This window comes from Suricata suricatta, chromosome 10 (assembly GCF_006229205.1).
Source record: "Suricata suricatta isolate VVHF042 chromosome 10, meerkat_22Aug2017_6uvM2_HiC, whole genome shotgun sequence".
Taxonomy (NCBI): domain Eukaryota; kingdom Metazoa; phylum Chordata; class Mammalia; order Carnivora; family Herpestidae; genus Suricata; species Suricata suricatta.
In genome coordinates, this window is record NC_043709.1 from 10,364,272 (window position 1) to 10,383,916 (window position 19,645).

Sequence of the window (19,645 nt, forward strand, 5' to 3'; positions counted from 1 at the left end):
ACCCCCCTCCGGTGGCGGCGCGATGGTGCGGGCCGGCCGGGGAGTTGTGAGCTCGGGGTTTGAACGGGCCAACTTCTCCAGCCGTCAGGGGCGAGCGCCAGGGCGGCGGCGAGGGCGAGTGAGTGCGGCCGGGTGGGGCGGCGGCCAGGCGCCCGGGGCCGCTCGGGATTGGGCCGCCGATCTGGCCCCAGCAACCCAGGGGAGGGTCCCCCTGGTGAAAGCGGGGCAGGGTGCCCTGGGAACCTCGGACCCAGCTGGGGCAGAGGGCACCGAGCCGGGGCTGGACGCGGGCATTCCGGAGGCGGGCGAGTCCCCCCAGGCTGCAGAGATTGGCCGCGGGCGGGATTGTAGGAGACGCGGAAGAGGGCCTCCGCGGGGCCCAGCGACCCCTCCCCCATGTGCCCACTCCCCTATCCTCCCAACCAAGGGTGCTCTAAGCTCCACAGGTCGTCTCCTCCCGTCTTGGGCATCTTTTCGTCTCTCTTTTCTGGCAGGATCCCAAACGCCAGTATTGTAGCTTCCGAAGCCCGATGCCCTCCGGGCCAGCTCCCCCCCGTGGGGCTCTGGGAAGCTCTCGCCCCGCCCCCCTCTGCGCGGGGCCCCAGGGAGGGCGGAGCAGCCCTTCCTTAGGGAATGCAACCCTTCCCCCAGGGTGCCCGGGCCCCGCCGGGTTGCCGGGCAGCTGCAGACCCGCCGCCCAGGAGGAGCGCGCTGGGAAAAAGCTCCTCCCAGGTCCTGCTCCGCTGCGCGCGCGCAGTCCTCATGCCGCTCTCTTTTCCTGGTTTCCACCCGCGCCAGGTGATGCGCAGAGCTGAGACCATGGTCCATCAGGTGCTCTACCGGGCGCTGGTCTCCACCAAGTGGCTGGCGGAGTCGGTTCGGGCTGGCAAGCTGGGGCCCGGCCTGCGGGTTCTGGACGCGTCCTGGTACTCGCCGGGCACCCGCGAGGCCCGCAAGGAGTACCTAGAGCGTCATGTGCCCGGCGCCTCCTTCTTTGATATAGAGGAGTGCCGGGACACAGCGTCGCCCTACGAGATGATGCTGCCCAGCGAGGCTGACTTCGCCGACTACGTGGGCCGCCTGGGCATCAGCAACCAGACGCACGTGGTGGTGTATGACGGTGACAACCTGGGCTCCTTCTACGCGCCGCGGGTCTGGTGGATGTTCCGGGTGTTCGGCCACCGCACCGTGTCCGTGCTCAACGGTGGCTTCCGGAACTGGCTGAAGGAGGGCCACCCCGTGACCTCTGAGCCCTCGCGCCCGGAGCCGGCCAACTTCAAAGCCACACTGGACCGCTCCCTGCTCAAGACCTACGAGCAGGTGCTGGAGAACCTTGAGTCTAAGAGGTTCCAGTTGGTGGACGCCCGGTCCCAAGGACGGTACCTGGGCACTGAGCCAGAACCAGATGCAGTAGGTATGTGTCCTGGTGGGTGAGTGATCCCCAGGGAGTGGCGCCCAACGAAACGTTGGAGAGTAAGGATGTCTGGGACCATGTCCAGGTTTTGCCCTCAGTTCCCCCATACGTGGGCCTCAGGCTGCATCTGTGAAATGAGAGAATAGAGCCACATCGAAAAGCCTTTTCAGCCGTGATGCATGAGGACCTACATGTGTGTTCCCACAGCCACGTGCTCACTAGCAACCTAGTATCCGTGAGGGGTGGTGTCAGCAACAGTGACTGGTGACATCTCCACATCTGTCTCCCACATCCATACCCGGGCACTCCTTCCCCACGTGCCCAATGGTGTGCCCGTGAGCTAACACACGCATCTCTGTCCCAAGCTCTCAGGGACACCTAGCTTGTCTGGGCCTCTCTAGTTTCCCAGAAGCCCACATAGACATGGACAGTGCCCATCCCGCGGCATCCCCTCCCTCCTTCCAGGCCTCCTAGGACCCCCTGCCTTTCCAAACAGCGGCAGCCTGTTTGCAGCTAAAAAAGTAGCCGCCACTTCATGCTGGGTACTCGACACTGTGTTATCTCCTCCTGTCCTTCATCCAAGAAGGCTTAATATCCCCATTTTAGAGACGGGGAAACTGAGATGTGAGTACATTAAGTTACTTGCTCTGTTAAGTGGCGGAGCCAGGAATTTCACCCAGTGCTGACTACTTTGGAACCCAGTGCTGTCACCCAGGTGTCCTCGAGGCATCCACAGGGAGATGGGCTTGTGACTCCTCTACTGTGGACAGAGTGCAGGCTAGGAGGGTTCTACATTGCTGGAGGTGGGGGGACCCTCGGGAGAGGACATGCTGAGTTCTAGAACCTCCCAACAGAGAACCATAGCAGCCTCCCCATCACCCTGGCTGGCTTTCCTCCAGCCCCTGCCTAGGCATCTCTGGGGGCTGTGATCTCACTGCTTTTGGGGTCTCTGGTCGCCCCGGCTGGCCTGAGCCCTCAGAATGGTCAGCACTTCGTGGCTCTGGGCTCTGCGCTCGGGCAGGGTCCACAGAATCTAACTCCTGGGCAACATTTTTCCTAACTTGCTGCAAAATGGCTCCTCCTTTCTGTGCCACTAAGCGGGGGAGTGGGAGGGGGAACTCTGTGAAAAGTGTTTTGGATGCTCTCCGAGCTGGAGATCTGAGAGATCACCTCATCCAAGAAGGGAAACTGAGGCACCCGGAGGAAGGGGCAGGTCAAGGCCACATCAGATCCACTCTCCTCACTCCCGTTTTAGAGATGAGGACACTGAGGCTCAGAGAAGAGTCCCTCCCCATTCTCCCTCCTCCCACCTCCTCCGGCTCCCAGGGAGCGTGGAGCCTTGTGAGAGGTCAGCCCCTCCCGAGTGGCGGGATCTCAATCCAATGTCTTGGCCTCACTGGGTTCCCTGATTGTAAAACGAGAAGAGAAGGCCAGCCGTCCCCACCTGGCTGGAGGGGTACTTGGAGAAGGGTGAGGAGCTCTGCAAGCCCAGGGCCACCCAGAAAGCATGGAGTAGCACTCCCCTCCCTCATTCCCTGAGAGGCTTTGCTGGGCTCCCGCACAACAGAATTTGGGGGCGCAAAGGCACGGGAGGCTCTCTGAGTTTATGGTCGCCAGCTTGGAGTGGGCTCAGGGAGGCAGCTCGTGGGCTCCGTGGTCCAGGTGGGACACCCAGGGGTCGTATGGATGCCAGGCTTTGGAAGGAGTGTCCTGGAGCAGGCGCTGGGAGGAGGGCCTTGGACACCCCATAACCACTTGCTTCCGAACCCAGGCTAGCAACTTCTCCAGCCCCAGCCTCGTGCCCCCAGTGCCTTTGGTCCTGCTTGTGAGAAGCTCAAGGTGAGAGCCAGGCAGAAGTGAGCTTGCATCATATCCTAGGCAGTGTCGTGCAAGTCCTTGACCTCTGAACCCTTCTCTCCTTAATGAAAGGAATGGGCTCACCTTATAGAGCGCCGGTGGGGGGGGGGGGCGGCGAAGGAGGTGACAGTCAATCCAGCCTGGTTATCCTTATAAACGTTGAGGGCAGTGAACGTGAAGGAGAAATGGACCACCCCCCACGGGCACATTTATCAGCACAATGTTTTATACATGTCTCTCGTTGACGCCTACGCCAGCTCTCCAGAGGGGTGGAAGGTGGGGGTTAGGATGGATCCCACTTTACAGGTGGGAAAGGGAGAAGTGAAGTGGGTTCTCGAAGGAGGCAGAGTGACCGAGATTTGACCCCAGGCAGCAGGCCTCAGAGTGGGGCTGTTTCCCAAGGCCACTGCTGTGTAAGCAAACACAGAGACTGGGGGAGAGGGGAGGAGGGGGAGGGGAAGTCACAGTTTTGCTGTGTTGCTTCATGGGATCCTGTGACCCCTCCACCTCTGTCCTCTCTCCCGGGGCTGGGGGCTGGTGCAGCATGGGGGGTGGGGGGAGGGGGCAGGGAGAAGGCTGAGCTGCCCCCCAGTGGTGGGGGGGAGGGGGGGGCAGCCAGGACTGGCTTGCTTTGCGTCTTTGCGAGGAAAGCAAGAAAGAGCCAAACGGGCCTTCTGGGCCTTGAAAACTCACACCTATCAGGTTGGCCTGCTTGCCTAGCGCTAGTTCACAGCCTCCTCAGGAGCTGAGAGCTTCCCAGGGTGACCTGAAACCCACCCCCAGATCCAGAGGGCAGGGAGAGCCCCGAGAAAGGGCAGGCCACTTGAGATTGGTAGGCGGCGGTTTCAATCAGCACGGGGATTCACTTGCAAGGCTCATCTTGGGTGGCCGGCCGTAGATGAGGTTTCTGCACCCGTCTGCCACGTCTTGAAAGTTTATACAGAGGCCTTCACTGGGTTGAGTCACATTCACGCCATCCAGCTGGTCTCTACACCACACCACTATCTCAATGCCATGTCCTTGGAGCAGCCTCTGGGAGCCTGGAAGTCAAGCCGAATGCACATTCCAAGGCCAGGGAGGGGGGAGAGGAATTTCTAGCTGTCCCGTCCGGTTCATGGGTCCGCGGGTGGTTATGTGGTCTCCATGACCTCCCCCGACCTTTCTACTCCTCTTAGCAGCTCTCACAACCTCACACGCTGGCCCCTCTTCTGCACTGTGCCCTGAGGCATCAGCAAGGGGTTTCAAGGGGTGTGGCTCCTTTGGTGGCCATGTGGCTGTGCTGGAGACAGATGCCAGAGCCACAACACAGGCACATGCAAGAGAAATTACAGAATAAGACAGCGATCACCCAAATCGGTGACAGCATTTTCCATCAAAAGCCCTGTCATCGGAACCATTGGTTTATTAAGTCCCCTAGGCTGGGGGTCAGACAGTTCAGGGCAATGGTCATATTCTCATGTGATTCAGTGACGATGACACATAGGAAACTCATCAGCCCATCGTGTGTCGGGGGATAGCTTTTCCCATTAAAGGTATTTCAGGGTCCAGTGAGGACAGGTTTTTTTCTTTTTTTTTTTATTAATGGTTTATTACCAAGTTGGTTTCCACAAGTGCCCCTCTCCATGACCATCATCCCCCTTCCCGTTCCCCTTCCCTCTTCAGCCCTGTTTGTTCTCAGCATTCAAAGGTCTCTCATGATTTGCCTCACTCCCTCTCCCCAACTCTTTTCCCCCTGTTTTTTTTTAATGTTTTATTTTTGAGACAGAGCATGAACAGGGAGGGGCAGAGAGAGAGAGAGGAAGACACAGAATTGGCTCCAGGCTCTGAGCTGTCAGCACCGAGCCTGTCCCGGGTCTCGAACCCACAAACGTGAGATCTTGACCTGAGCCCAAGTCGGAACCTTAACCGACTGATCCACCCAGGCGCCCCCAGTGAGGACAGGTTTTGTTGACTACCATCCGAGGCTCCCTGGGTGAATTTAGGAAGGGCTGCTGCGTGTTTGCTAGAACGTCCTTCAGGCCAACGGAGGGGAACAAGACAGCCGCCGAGTGATGTGCCAGTGGGAGAGAGTACATGCCTGCTGGGCCTCGAGGAGACGGACATTGTCAGCTTTAGGACCTCTGCCTGGCTGCCCATCCTGTTCGTGTTGGCTGGGGGAGGCCGTGCTGTCCGGTGTGAGGCATGGACCCGGGGCAGGGTGTACCAGACCAGGACCCCCACCTCAGGGACCGTGCGTTTTAACAGCCCCTTGCAGCCGGACCACGAAATCCCTGGGAAGACGGGCAGATCTGCCTTCACCCAGGGGTGTGCGAAGTGACTCGCCCATCCTGGTGGGACATCTCCTTGCAAATCGCAGTAGAGGGTACCTTTTCCAGGCAAGACGGGCTGAGTGTTCTCAGCAGCAGAGCGTGCTGATGCGCAGCGAGAGGCCAGTGGCTGTCCCCCTCCACCTCCGCGCCTTTACAGTGTTGGGTGTCTCGACGGGGTCCCCAGTCTGGCACCCGGGGCAACAGGCTCTCCTGGTTGATCATCCACGTGTATTAAAGCCTGGGATGGTCTGTTCGTGCACCCAGCCAAGGCGGTTTTACCGGTTCGTAATTCAACCTGCCACGTGAATATTCCCTTTGTCCTTTTCATCACCGCTACTGCTTGTGGGTTATAGGGGGCGTGGAACCTCCATTCTATGTCATGTTCTTTCGCCCACTTTAAAAAAAATGTTTATTTTGAGAGAGAGGAAGTGAGCATGAACAAGTAAGGGAGAGGGAAAGAGAATCCAGAGGAAGCTTGGTGCTTATGGAACCCGTTGGGGGTGGGACTCAAGCTCACAAACGATGAGATCATGACCTGAGCCAAAATCATGAGCAGGTTACTCAACCGACTGGGCACCCAGGCGCCCCACTTTTGTCCCCTTTTGCAGTAGGAGCCCCCCAATCACTGTCTGGTTGATGAGGGTATCTAAACATGGCGTTCAGTTTCTCTAATACCCTAATGGTCTGGTTTGGTGACAGGAGAAAGCTTGGGTTGGGCCAGACACAGTGCCTAGACAAACCGAGCATAACAAAAACCGTCAGGAAGGGAGAGAGGAGGCAAGAGAGCCAATGTGGCAATCTGTCGCCAGTGGGGAATTCTTGTGAACGGCCCCAGGCTCCTTTGCCGGTTACCTTGGTTGTTTACAGTGCACGGCACGTGCCGTTACTGCGTTAACCAAGTCACTGTATTTCAGGAGGCCGTCCAGCACCCTTGGCAATACGCCAGCCTACCTGGGCACAGCGGTGGCAGCTCTCTCCATGCATCCGATCTGCTGTGTCTACTGAAGATTGTGCCCGGGTTAGGGCATCGACCTCCTGATTGCCAGGGGGCATTAGTGCCTCCGGAGCCTGGGATATGGAAAAGTGAGAACTCCCTCAGGCCCCTGAGGTCCAGCCAGAATATTCACCTGTATATCCTGAGCCCATAATGGCCCACTCGGGGTCATCCACCTCTCAGCTTCCCAGTGCCCAAGCAATCATAGGGTTAGTCGCTTTAAAATAGCCCAGCAGTCGGTGCAAAAAGTGCAAAGGTCCAGGGTTCAGGGGCGCCTCTCAGCCAAAGCACTCTGAGTTCAGCCCACTGGCTGCCTTGGTTTATTCCTTCCCACGAGTCTCATCTGGAGGGAGTGCTGCTGGGAGCTGGTGCCCGGGGTGGGTGGTGTGCATGGAGGGTTTGCCCCCCTTCCAGAGCTGCGCCTAAAATTCTAGGGGGACCCTCTCCTGTTGTCTCTGCCACGGTGTCTGACCCATACCTTCCAGAGTCACCAGACGCACCTACTCAAACAGGAGTTTCATTTGAATGTTTGCCTTCTCCAAAGCAGTTTTCTGCTCTGATCCCCAGTCACCCTTTCTTTACCAGGTGGCATAAGGGACAGTGGCACTGTGCCACGTGGGGAATAAAAGTCCTCGAAAGCCCTAAAATCCCTACAAAGGCCTGCATCCTGTTCACAGTCTCCAGGGTTGGGTAGACTTGTATCTTATCCATCGAAACGTCTGGAAAGACGTGTGTCTTACCCGATGAAACGATCCCCCAAAACTTCTCTGCGGTGCCTGCCCCTTGAATTTTCTGCAGGTTTACCACCCATTCTTCTTTCACAGATGTTCCAGCAAGGTCTGCGGGCTTTCACATGTTAACATTAGAGCGTCAACGTAATGGGCCCGTGGTACTGAGGGGAGGAAGGAGAATAGACACAGTGACCGGGTTACAATCCCATGTAATTCATTCTTATTCAGGTCAGTGGTGTGATCTTATCAGAAACCTCTATCTGTCCATCTTTTCCATGAATCTCCCTGAAGATGAAACAGCGTAGCCGGGACACTTATGCAAAAGCATCAGCGTGAAACAGTAACTCTGATAAGAGTTCCTGCTAATGCAATTGACAAAGGGATTTGGTTATTTTTGTGATACATATTTCAAAGTAACACCTGTGATTATGACTGATACTATTATACCAGGATATACCAGATTTTTACGAATATTTTAATGGTTGTTAATTTGAGAGAGAGAGAATAAGTCGGGGAGGGGCAGAGAGTGAGGGAGATGCAGAATCTGAAGCAGGCTCCAGGCTCCAAGATATCAGGCAGAAAACAAAGGGCTCAGACCTGTGAACTACAAGATTATGACCTGAGCCAAAGTCAGACACTTAACCAACTGAGCTACCTAGGTGCCCTGAAATTATTTTGATAAACCACAGTATCTTTGTTTTCTATGTGGGTATCTAAAAGGCAAAGAAAAATCTTTGACAATCCCGTCAAGAACAGAGTGAGAGTTCAAGAAACCATTATCCTTTATAGCTGATGAGAGAAAACTAAATTTCCGTTTTACAGAAGTTCACTTTGATAGATAGCTTATTTTTAAGCTGATTAAATAGAGCTCTTTTACAGATTAATTTTGATGATACCCTTCAGAAGGTAGACAAACAAGTATACTTAACATATATCCATAGACATATATAAACATAGAAACAGACGGAGATCCCCTAACTTAGCCTTCGATGAGTAATCTTAGGGAGACTGGGCTAGGCTTTGGATAAGGGACCTTCTGGAGCATTATGTGCCCTCCCCCAACCCTAGATTACGAATCAAAGACATGGTAAAATTTGCAACTTTGACTTTATAGAGAAAGAATGTCGGTTATCCCCCAGGTTTGGGGGCAATTGCTATTTATTTATTTATTTTTAAATGTTTATTTTTAAATTTTTAAAAGACAGAGAGAGCACGTGCGCAAGCAAGAGAGGGGGAGAGAGAATCCCAAGCAGGCTCTGCACTGTCAGCACAAAGCCCGATGTGGGGCTTGAACTCAGGAACCTTGAGATCCTCACCTGAGCGGAAATCAGGAGTCAGACACTTACCCGAGCCACCCAGCCGTGCCACAACCGCTATTTAAACTTCTCCTTTGTATTCGGGGTGGGAAGGCACGGGAGTGTCTCCATTTTTGTCTCCACCACAGCCTCCTCTTGATTCTGATCGCCTGCTCAAGGATTCCCCTCTCTCAGCGTCCTAATCAGGCTTTGTCACAAGCTCCCCAGTCTTCATCCACAGTCTTGTGCCTTCCTCACCTTGCAAAACGACGCCCTAATGCCTCTGATGGACTGCCCTGCTGTCCCGCCTTGGCTGCCAGCCCCAGAGCCGGCAGAGTAGGAGACACCCAAACTCCCTTCTCAAATCTGGGCTCTCCTTCCAACTTTCCAACTTGATGTTCAGCGTCGAGCTGGGCATCAGGGTCCGGATGACACTGGCCACGGTGGAGGCCTGCGCACCCTGACAACCATTCATTCCGTTCTCTGTGCATAGCCCCTCAAGCGAATGCATTAAAGCAGCAGGTGTTTTCGGGGCCTCCCTGTACTCACACAGGGGTCCACAAGCACCGAACATTCGGGCCACCCCTCCTCCCATAGAGGCCGCGGCCCAACATAGGATTGCCTCCACGGATGTCTCTTTGCCAAGGCCCATATCTTCGGTCTCCTGGCTGGCTTGCCAGCTTTTAGTTTACAACTCCTCTATCTGGAGCTTTCCAAAACCAGCCCCAGATGCAGAGGGAAGGGGGAGACTGAAGAAAGGGGGCAGACCCTTCCAGATATGTGGGTTGCAGGTTTAATAAGCAAGGGAACTTACAATGCTTGTCTTGGCCGGCCGCAAGATGAGCTTTCTGCAAACACCTGCCAAGTCTTAAAACCAAGTTTATATGGAGGCCTTAACTGGGTTGAGTCCCATACATTGTCCAGCTGGTCTCGACACCACATCACTATCTCAAGACCATGTCCTTGGGGGCAGCCTCTGGGAGCAGGGAAGGCAGGAAGAATGCATATTCCCAGGACAGGGTAGGGGATGAGGAGCTCCGAGGCCCAGGGTCCCCAGCTCGTGGGGCAGCCAGCAGTCACAGTCACTCGACGGCCTCCTCCAGGGACTGGCCTCCTCTTGGCAAAAGCTGGAACCCAAAGTCCCAGGCCTCGGAGCAGTTAAGGCACATGAGGGGCCATCTCATCCGTTCCCCTGCCTCCTCTCTGTTCTGGAAAGGTTCAGGGTAGTCCAAGAACACAGGTTTTTTGGGTCGGACCAACCTGACTTCACATACCCTTGTGTCCTGAGGCAAGGTGCCTCACCTCAGCCTGGGCTCCCCATCAGTGCCAGGAGGGTAATCTGGCTTTGTGAGGATTCGGGAAGATGGAGTTCTTGAGCTAACACTGCCTGATGCCTGGTGCCAGAGGTCTGAGCCTGGAGGCATGCCCGCTACGGGGACAAAGCCAGGAGCCTGCAGTAGAAGCTGGACTTAGGAGCCAAAGCCCCTGCTTCCGGGCCCACGTGCCTTTCCTTCGGTTGGCTGTTCTCCAAGGCTCTCTGCCATGCACGGCAGTCAGTGCCTGCTCATTTAAATTCCTTGGACAGGCCCTGAACCCTCACTAGCAGAGATGAGAAGGAGGACCCCTGCCTCCTGAGGCTGGCCCAGTTTGGGGAACCAGAGTCACGGACCCCCCCCAGACTTCTTTACTCCGAAGAGGTGCCTTTTCTGCAATCAGACAAAACAGTGGAGCTGTTTGCTTTGGGGATGGGAGGAAGGAAACAAGAAGGCATTCAGAACTCAACAAACACTCGAGCCTTTAAATGCACTTGCATTCAGCCCACTGCCTGGATGCCCAGAGAGTTCTAAGTTGGATTTCTTGGCACAGGAGGCCTTTGAAGCCAATAGATCCATTGGCTTCTCACTGGTGGGGTAGGTGCACGTCCAGTCTTGGATGAAAACTTCCAGACAAAAAGATAAAACGACAACGGGAAAAACTCCCCAAAACTTAGAAGTGGAGATGTCTATTCCATCAAAGAACGCTTGAGTCATGCCAGTGAATTTTGGGATCCTCTTTGGCTTCAGGGGATGTGACATTGCTGGCATGATCGTGCACCTGCTGCATGCCTGGGGTCACTAGGGGTTCCTGCTCGCAGTGGCTAATCTTCCCCAGAAGCCTGGGACATAGGTGAGGTTATCTCCCCATTTCACAGATGGGGAGGCTGAGGCTTAGGGATGAGGGACCTCTTGGCTGCACCCTGTGTGTGTCTTGGTCCAGTCCTCTCCCTCCCTCTGCAGCCCACGTTAGTCCTGCTCTGTCCCATGGCCCAGGTTAAGGGGGTGGTGGGGAACTTTGGAAGAAGGGGAGCCCAAAGAGATGCCCAACCTGCCTGGGGCCCCACTCCCAGCATCCAGTCTGCCAGGGCATGGAGTGCTTGAGGGAGAGAGGAGTGACCTTTGGCATGCTAAGGGTGGGACCAAGACCTTGGCCCAGACCCCTTTGCCCCACTTGCTGGCTATTCTGAAACCAGAGTTGGCAGAGGGGCCTCACTGGGAAGGCAGAGCATTCCAGAATGGACCTCAACCAGCCCAAACCCCCACTGTACTTCTACCCAAGCCTCTCAGGGCTGCTAGGATGGACCTGCAGGGACCACAGTGTCCCTGTCCTCACCTGCCCCCAAGGTAGGTGGTGACGTGGCGGGAGCATAGGCATCTGAGGGTGGGTGGGCCTGGCCTCAGTAGTCAGTGCTTTACCCCTCACAACAGCCCCTGCCCGTGAACTCTCATTCCCTTTTAACACGTGGGGAAACTGGGGCTCAGAGAGCTGACATGACTTACTGAAGGTCACCCTGCTGGTGAACATCAGGGGACTCGGTATAATCCTGAGTCTGCCTTTGCCTCTCTGTGTGGCCTTAGCTGAGCCGTTCCATGTTGTGAAACTCAGCATATTCATCTGTAAAATGGAGTGACATTGTATTGAGGGAATCGGGTTTTCTGTTCAGCACCGGTCTTCCTTGCCAGACGGTAATCTCCCTGAGAGCCGGGCCTTCACTCCCTTCCTCTGCTGTGTTCTTAGCAACGGGCACAACATGTAGTATTTGCTTCTCGACAGCACTAGGAGGCTGGTGTGTACAATTGAGCCCATTTTACAGATGAGAAAACTGACTCAGAGAAGCAAAGTGTTTGCCCAAGGTGAACGGTGGTAAAAAGGTTGGTAAATGGCAGAGCTGGGACCCTTCTCTGTCCTCTCAAGCAGGTATGACTTTGCACATCCCTACTTCAAGGCAGGTTTTGGGGGAGAGGGCCCGTTGGCTTCTGTCGCAAGCCTTGATTGTAGGTTGGGCCAGGAGTGAGCCCCCCTATCCGACAGCCTCAGCTGGGGTGGGCCCCCATGCCCCTCTTAACCCTGTCCTTCCTTTGTCTTCTGTCGCACCCAGGACTGGACGCCGGCCACATCCGAGGCTCGGTCAACATGCCGTTCATGGACTTCCTGACTGAGGACGGCTTCGAGAAGAGCCCAGACGAGCTGCGTGCTATGTTCGAGGCCAAGAAGGTGAACCTGGCGCAGCCCCTCATTGCCACGTGCCGGAAGGGAGTCACCGCCTGCCACATCGCCCTGGCCGCCTACCTCTGTGGCAAGCCCGACGTGGCCATCTACGATGGCTCCTGGTTTGAGTGGTTCCACCGGGCACCCCCGGAGACTCGCGTGTCCCAGGGGCAGCGTGGGAAGGCCTGAGCGGCAGGCCTCCTCGCTGGCCGGAGTCCCGTCCACTCAGTGAACCGCGGTCTGACGTGCCGCACACACCTGTCCAGCGAAGGAGACCGACTAGGTTTTGGAACCGCCATGCAAGGCTCTCCTTCCCCCGCCAGACACTGGAATAAACTTTTTTCTGAGTAGCTTGTTTGCCTGCCTCTCCCTGGTCCCATCCTTGCCCCCGTCTGCGTCTTCTACAGATTCCATAGAACCCGAAAGGCAAGAAGCCTCTAGAGTAGCCCCTAGCTGGGGGAGCGGGGTGGGGGGGGAGGGGGGAGGGGGCTGCACACCGAGGGTGCCACTCGATTACTTAGGTTTGGCAGAGGAAGTCGCCTCTTGTCCCCTGTCTGGTAGAGCATGCGGGGACCCCCTGGGAAGGGGCCCCACGAGGTGGGGAGACGTGAAAGCAAGAGCAGCCGGGCACCAGCCCCCTCCTGGTGTAGGCCCGGCCCTCTCTGGGGGGAGGAATAGCAGAGGGGACATCTGGCCTTCCAAAGGAGGGTTCAAAGGGGTATCACACAGCACAGGCCCTGGGCTCTCTCAGGAGAGGCGATGCTCAGGGGCACCTGGGTGACTCAGGGGGTTAAGCATCCAACTTCAGCTCAGGTTATGATCTCATGGTCTGTGGGTTCGAGCCCCATGTTGGGCTCTGTGCTGACAGCGCAGAGGCTGGAGACTGCTTTGGATTCTGTGTCTTCCTCTCTCTCTGCCCCTCCCTGGCTCACCCTCTGTCTGTCTCTCTCAAAAATAAATAAACATTTAAACAACAACAAAAAGAAGAAGCCAGTTCAGAAGTGGGCCCGAGGAAGGTGGCCTTTTCCTTGGGTGTCCTTCCTGACCCAGAGGAAGACCCTGAGCACACAAAGGGGCTGGAGAGCAGCCCCGGCCCCGGGAGAGGCTCCTAGGCTCTGGCCGTGTGAGGCGACAGTAGAGGAGATTAACCCCGTAGACTGGACCCATGTGGCTGGATTGTGAGTTTCCTAGAAACAGGCTTTCTGAGCTGTCCTTTGGGGCTTTGTGCAGGGGCCCATAGCTGGGGTACTGAATTAAGAATAATCAGACTTTCCCCAGTGCCTGGGTGACAGCCGGGCACCAGCCCCTTCCTGGTGTAGGCCCGGCCCTCTCTGGGGGGAGGAATAGCAGAGGGGACATCTGGCCTTCCAAAGGGGGATTCAAAGGGGTATCACACAGCACAGGCCCTGGGCTCTCTCAGGAGAGGCGATGCCCAGGGGTGCCTGGGTGGCTCAGGGGTTAAGTGTCTGACTTCAGCTCAGGTTATGATCTCATGGTCTGTGGGTTCGAGCCCCATGTTGGCTCAGAGCCTGCCTTGGATCCTCTGTCTCCCTCTCTCTCTCTGCCCTTTCCCCGCCCATGCTAATAAATAAACATTAAAAAATTAAAAAGAATAATCAGACTTGCTGAAGGAGGAGGCACAAGCCACCCCCACAAGGTCAGCAGGGAGCCCCCTCAGCATCTGAACCCCCTCTTGGGAAAATAAAAACCCTATGAACATTTTGACTGAAGGCAGTTTCAATACAGCCACACAGAGGAAATCAAGTCACAAGATTCATCACTTACAGATCTGAGACATGGGTTGGGGGCAATGAGCCGGGAGAAGGGCCGTCCTCTGCCCCAGGTGGTGCGTGAGCAGGAGAGACGGGGCAGGGTAGCAGGCTCCTATCACACACAGGGTGGTTGGGGTGGAGGCTCTAACTTGTCATGGGCTCTAAGCGGATATTTCAAAAAAAATTTTTTTTACTGTTTTTATTTATTTTAGAGAGAGAGAGAGAGAGAGACTGCATGAGCAGGGGAAGGTCAGAGAGAGAGGGAGACGCAGAATCTGAAGATAGGCTCCAGGCTCTGAGCTAGCTGTTAGCACAGAGCCCGACGCAGGGCTCAAACCCACGAACCGTGAGATCGTGACCTGAGCCGAAGTCAGACCTTTAATATTTATTATTGAGAGAGAGAAGCAGAGCATGAGCAGGGGAGGGGCAGAGAGTGAGGGAGACACAGAATCGGAAGACAGGCTCCAGGCTCTGAGCTAGCTGTCAGCACAGAGCCCGACGCGGGGCTCGAACCCACCAACGTGAGATCTGACCTGAGCCGAAGTCGGAGGTTTAACCGACTGAGCCACTCAGGCGCCCCTCTAAGTGGTTATTTCAATATGTGCCCTGAGAAATGCAAAGCTGGAATTTGAGAGGTGGGAATCCTAAGCTCAGGTCCTTATGTAAATGTCCTGACTCGGGGTGAGGAGGGCTGTTATATTGCACATGTCTCGGTAGCACCTCAGGATGGCTCCTTCCTTCCTTCCTACCTTCCTTTCTTTTTTCTTTTAAAGTAGGCTTCACGCCCAGTGCAGAGCCCAGTGTGGGACTTGAACTCACAACCCTGCGATCAAGACCTGAGCTGAGATCAAGGGTCCAACCGAACCACCGGATGTCTGTTTTCTCCTCATTGGCTGCATGAGCCCAGGCCTCACCTCCTGGAGGTTCCCGGCTTCCTGTGCAGCCTTCCTGGGCACAGTCAGGGTCATGGAGGGCTGGGGGACCAAGTCTGTCCATGATGTACTCATGTCCTAGCCCGACATTGAGGCAGGCAGGTGCTCAGGAAATGCTGAAGAGGCCAGGGTTCGAGGCTGGGTCAGGCCTGCAGAGTCTGTGTGAAGAGGGCTGGGGCTGACCCCTCCTGCCTCCATGCTGTCCTTGTCATGCTCGCTTTAGGTCCTTAACTGGAGTCTCCCGTGGCCAGAGAATCCAGCTAAGTCCCGCCCAGTGCCCTGACCCACAGCAACTGCTGTAATAAATGTGTGCAAAGTGGCTACGTTCGTGGTAACGTGGCTATGCAGCCAGAGAAAATGAATACAGGCAGAGAGCAAACCCAGGAGACGGGGGAGGGAGGAGACAGGAGGCGTCAGCAGTCTGCAGGGGGCCAGGGGGAGACACAGACGTGGGTAAGGGCGTGTGAGTCTGGGTACTTGGAAGGCCTTGCTGGCGAGTGGCTGAATTACAGCGGACATCTCTCTGTGACAGGCATTTCCCGGAAGCGACTTTGCTGAGTCCTCACTCCTATCTTTGGCGGGGAGCTGTATCTGCTTCACACATGAGGAAAGGTCAGCCAAAAAAACTTGGCCAAAGTCACTCTTTTATTTCTTTTCTTTTTTTAATATTTATTATTTAATTTTGAGAGAGGGAGAATGAGAGAGACAGAGCATGGGTGGGGGAAGGACAGAAAGAGAGACACAGAATCTGAAGACTGGCTCCAGGCTCTGAGCTGTCAGCACAGAACCTGACGCGGGGCTCAAACCCGTGAACCGTGAAATCATGACCTGAACCGAAGCCAGATGCTCAACCGACTGAGAGCCGCCCAGGCACCCAACATCACTCTTTTTTTAAGTGACAGGCCGAGACTCAGGCTCCCCGAGTGTAACTGAGCTCTCTGCCACCTGGGGAGACCCTGGAAGGTTGGGCAGGGGGTGGGGTCGGGTGGGGGAGCATCCCCTTCCCCCCCACCCCTGCTGAGCAACCATGGGACAGGACTGCATTCCCACTGGCATCAACTGCAGAAGCCACTTAACTGGGAATCTCCTGTTGGCCTTCTGGTTGGAGGGGGGAGTAGGGCAGACTCTCACATCCTGCTCTCATTTTATACTTGGCCCCCCGATCCCTTCGTGTGCAGCTCTGACAGCTCCAGGCACACCTTTCCTTGCGCTCCCCACTCCCCTGGGCCTATACGTGTGCACATAAACACGTTCGCGCCTGTAATATTCAAGTCCCTTCTAAACTGTTAAACTCCTATACATCCTTCAGAGTCCAGCCTAAATGGCCCCTCTGAGAGCCCTCTTTTCCCCAGACAGCATGAATCACTCTCCGTATTTAATCCGCTGTAGTTCCAAGAACTTTCTTTCCATCTGATGGCATCTGAGGCTTCCGTGCCTGACCCACAGCTGGGCACATGTTGGGGGGGGCGGTCCGGAGATATTTTGAGTGAAGGAGAGAGTGAGTGGTGCCTGAAGCCCCTCCTTCCCCCTCAGTACCGGCTTCCCCAGGCCTCTGTTCCCTGGTGGGGGAGGGGGATGAGCCCTCTGAGGTAACAGAGCCCTAGTATAGTGGTCACCATGGTAACTCCAATGAACTGGAGGAGGGCGGAGCCCTGGCAACCACCCAGCCGCCTTCAGGCGCAGCTCTGCCCGGCCGGGTCTGCCCTGCTGAGTTTCCGCACACACCAGAGCGGCTCACGTGGTTTCTGACGTTATAAGAGAGAGTGGCGAGGTGAGGCCCAGGCCCGTGAGATGGGCCGGGGGTCTTCCGGGACCCAGCAGTCCATCGTCCCTCCATTCAGGGCTCCTCGTGAGGCAAGAGAGCCCAGACACAACTGGACCTCCTTCCCCGTCCTTGACTGACGTCTCTTGGGACCTCTCTTTCCAGATCGAAAACAGGCCGTGAGTTCACACTTGTGTCTTAGCCAGTCCAGGCTGCGATGCACGCGGGGTGTCATCAGGGCTGATGGGACGCTGCTGTGAGCACATCAGGGGTGGGGGGGTGGTGACTGGGGATGGGGGTTGGGGTCAGGAACAGACAGCTCACTTGAAGGAGACAGAAGATGTTGGGCTTGGTTTTGGTACCACCTGGCTGAGGTCCTGTTTTCTTTTTTGAGCCTCAGTTTCCCCATCTGTGAAAGAGGGTGAGTTAATACTTTCTCCGAACACCTGCATCCTTAGGAAGACAGATTAATCTATTAAATGTCAGAGTGCATAATGGATGAGCTATATTGGTCATCTCTTGCTGTGTAACAAATCATCCCAAAACTTAGTGGCTTAAGAACATTTTTTAATCTCACAGGTGCACTCTAACGGGTCCCCTATCTCAGGGTCTCTCACAGCCTGTAATCAAAGTTCAACTAGAGAAAGACCTCTTCCCAGGGCTACTCATGTGGTAGGACTCAGTTCCTCATGGGTCATTGAACCGAGGGCCTTACTTACTCCTGAGCTGCTGGCCAGAGGCCTCTCTCAGATCCTTGCCAGGTGGGGCTCTCCTGAGGATAGCTCACAGCATGGCCGTTTCTTCTATCAGAGTGAGCGATCCAAGAGCCTGACAGAGTGTGAACGAGACAGAGTCACAACCTTCTATGTCCAACCTTCGATCACCCTGGACGTGGCGTCCCATCACATTATCCCATCGAATATTCTATTGGTCAGAAGCAGGTCATCAGGCCCAGCCCACATGCAAGGGGCAGGATTATACAAGAGTGTGAATACCAAGGGATCCTTGGGAGTCCTGTCAACTGCCTTCCTCAGTGCCGCCTCTAGGCCCCGATAATTTACATCCCTTCCACATACAAAATACAGTTATTTCTGCCTAAAACCTCAAAAAAACTCATTTCATTACCTCATCAGCCTACAAATCGGGCCCAGGTGTGGATGAGGGTCCTTGGGGGATGGTGTCTTGAGCTCAGTCCTTTCCCAGATCTTGTGAAACTAAGCTCTGTGTGAACACACCCAATGCACAACGGCGTGGCAGACCCAGGATACGAGCTCCAGTCACCCCTGCACAAAAACGAGGACACTGGAGACATGACATCCCTGGTCCGTAGCAGTTCTGAAATCCAGGCAGGGAACGGCGGAACTTCCCCTGAGTGGGTTTCAAGGCCTGGAAATCATTCTCTATGGTTCTCAGCTCTTCCCAGCAGGTGCTTGCTTCCCCCTCTCGTTATGCTTAAAAAAAATAGTAGAAGCTAGCACGAGCGTGGGCTGAGTAGGTCCAGTAGAATTTGAGAGTCAACCAGTCTCTCTATTTTGTACTTCTCTGCCCCCTTTCCTCCAAGCAAGTAGTGCTTTTGCTGGTAGTTTCCTCAATAACCGAAGCCTCCAGGGGTTGCACCACTGGACAGCAGCTATGCTCCTCTCTTCAGGGGCTCCTGCTGAGACAGGAGCTTCCTGGAGGCCCTAATACTCCGCTGGGGGTCTGTGAGGTGAACACTTAGCTCTCGAAAGGGCCCTTTGTGTGACCGAGTAAGGCCCTGACATTTTCATCTTTATAAGGTTTTTAAAAAATGTTTATTTATGTGTGAAGGAGGAGGTAAGACAGAGAGAAAGGGAGACAGAGGATCTGAAACAGGCTCCACACTGTCAGTGCAAAGCCTGACATGGGGCTCGAACCCATGACCCAAAGTGATCATGACCTAAGCCGAAGTCAGGCACTCCACCAGCTGAGCCACTGAGGTGCTTCTATGAGTTTTTTTTTTTAATGTTTTATTTATTTTTGAGAGAGAGAGAGACAGAGTGAGAGCAGGGGAGGGGAAGAGAGAGAGAGAGAGAGAGAGAGAGACAGAATCCAAAGCAGGCTCCAGGCTCCCAGCTGTCAGCACAGAGCCCAATGTGGGGCTCGAACTCACAAACTATGAGATCATGACCTGAGCTGAAGTTGGACACTTAACCGGCTGAGCCACCCAGGAGCCTCTGAAGCCATTTCCTAATTTTAGCATCTGTTGGCACGTGAGGAGGATGAGATTTTCCAAAACCATAAAGTCCTGTCTCTTTCGTGTTTAATGGTCCTTCCTTCAGTGCTGGTTTCTCCTCTTGTATTTTGCTACAAGAAGAAACCAGGAGGCACCTTCAGGGCCTTTCCTTGGAAATCGCCTTTGCTACCTCCCCCAGCTCATCAGTCACATGTTCTACTTCCCACATAACTGTCAATGACGGTGTCATAAGTTCCCATCATTACATAACAAGGATGCATCTTCCTCCAGGTTCGAAAAACACGGCCCTCACGTCCTTTTGGACCCACACTGGTAGCATCCTCCAAGTCCAGATTTCTACTCATTATCCGTTAAGGTAACGTAGGCTTTCTCCATCACATTCCTCAAATTCCACCCACGCCTCAACCACTGCTCAATTCCGAGGCCACTCCCACATTTTTAGGTTATTTGTTACAGCAGTGGCCCAGTCTCTGTACCAAAATATATGCTGGTTATCTATTGCTATTACAAATGACCACAAAGCATAGCGACTTAAAGCTATGTGCTTTAGGGGCGCCTGGGTGGCTCGTCAGTTAGGCGTCTGACTTTAGCTCAGGTCACGGTTGGTGGGTTTAAGCCCCACGTCAGGCTCTGTGTGACAGCTCGGAGCCTGGAGTCTGCTTCGGATTCTGTGTTTCCCTCTCTCTCTGCCCCTCCCCTGCTCGCTCTGTGTCTCAAAAATAAATATTAAAAAAAAAAACTATGTGCTTTAAAGAAGTACAAATTTATTGTCTCATAGTTTCTGTGGGTCTGGATCCTGAATGTGGCCTGGGTGGGGGGTCCTCTGACTCAGGGTCTCC

The 19,645-nt window shown here is 54.9% G+C and overlaps 1 protein-coding gene and 1 long non-coding RNA gene across 4 annotated transcripts in view; both read left to right on the forward strand.

The window, feature by feature from the left end:
• Positions 1-26: 26 nt before the first annotated feature.
• Positions 27-12,480, forward strand: TST (thiosulfate sulfurtransferase). 2 transcript variants are annotated; one of them, XM_029955300.1, is made up of 3 exons: positions 27-118; positions 799-1,414; positions 12,016-12,480. In XM_029955300.1, the coding sequence occupies exons 2-3, from the start codon at positions 802-804 to the stop codon at positions 12,312-12,314; spliced, it is 912 nt and encodes a 303-aa protein (XP_029811160.1). In that variant the 5' UTR covers positions 27-118; positions 799-801; the 3' UTR covers positions 12,315-12,480. The 2 variants fall into 2 exon arrangements, with proteins under 2 accessions (XP_029811160.1, XP_029811159.1); XM_029955299.1 differs by lacking the exon at positions 27-118 and having other exon boundaries at positions 180-1,414.
• Positions 12,481-16,470: 3,990 nt separating this feature from the next.
• The window catches only part of LOC115304735, a 5,945-nt gene continuing 2,770 nt past the window's right edge, over positions 16,471-19,645 (forward strand). For both annotated transcript variants that reach the window (XR_003914589.1, XR_003914590.1), the window contains exon 1: positions 16,471-16,770. This is a non-coding gene — a long non-coding RNA (uncharacterized LOC115304735). The remainder of the gene's footprint in view (positions 16,771-19,645) is intronic.

Bases quoted from the DNA above. Each gene is read 5' to 3' on its own strand.
- TST (XM_029955299.1), top strand. From the start codon at position 634: ATGCAACCCTTCCCCCAGGGTGCCCGGGCCCCGCCGGGTTGCCGGGCA. The intron at 1,415-12,015 runs GTATGTGTCCTG...TGTCGCACCCAG, and splicing joins GCCAGAACCAGATGCAGTAG to GACTGGACGCCGGCCACATC.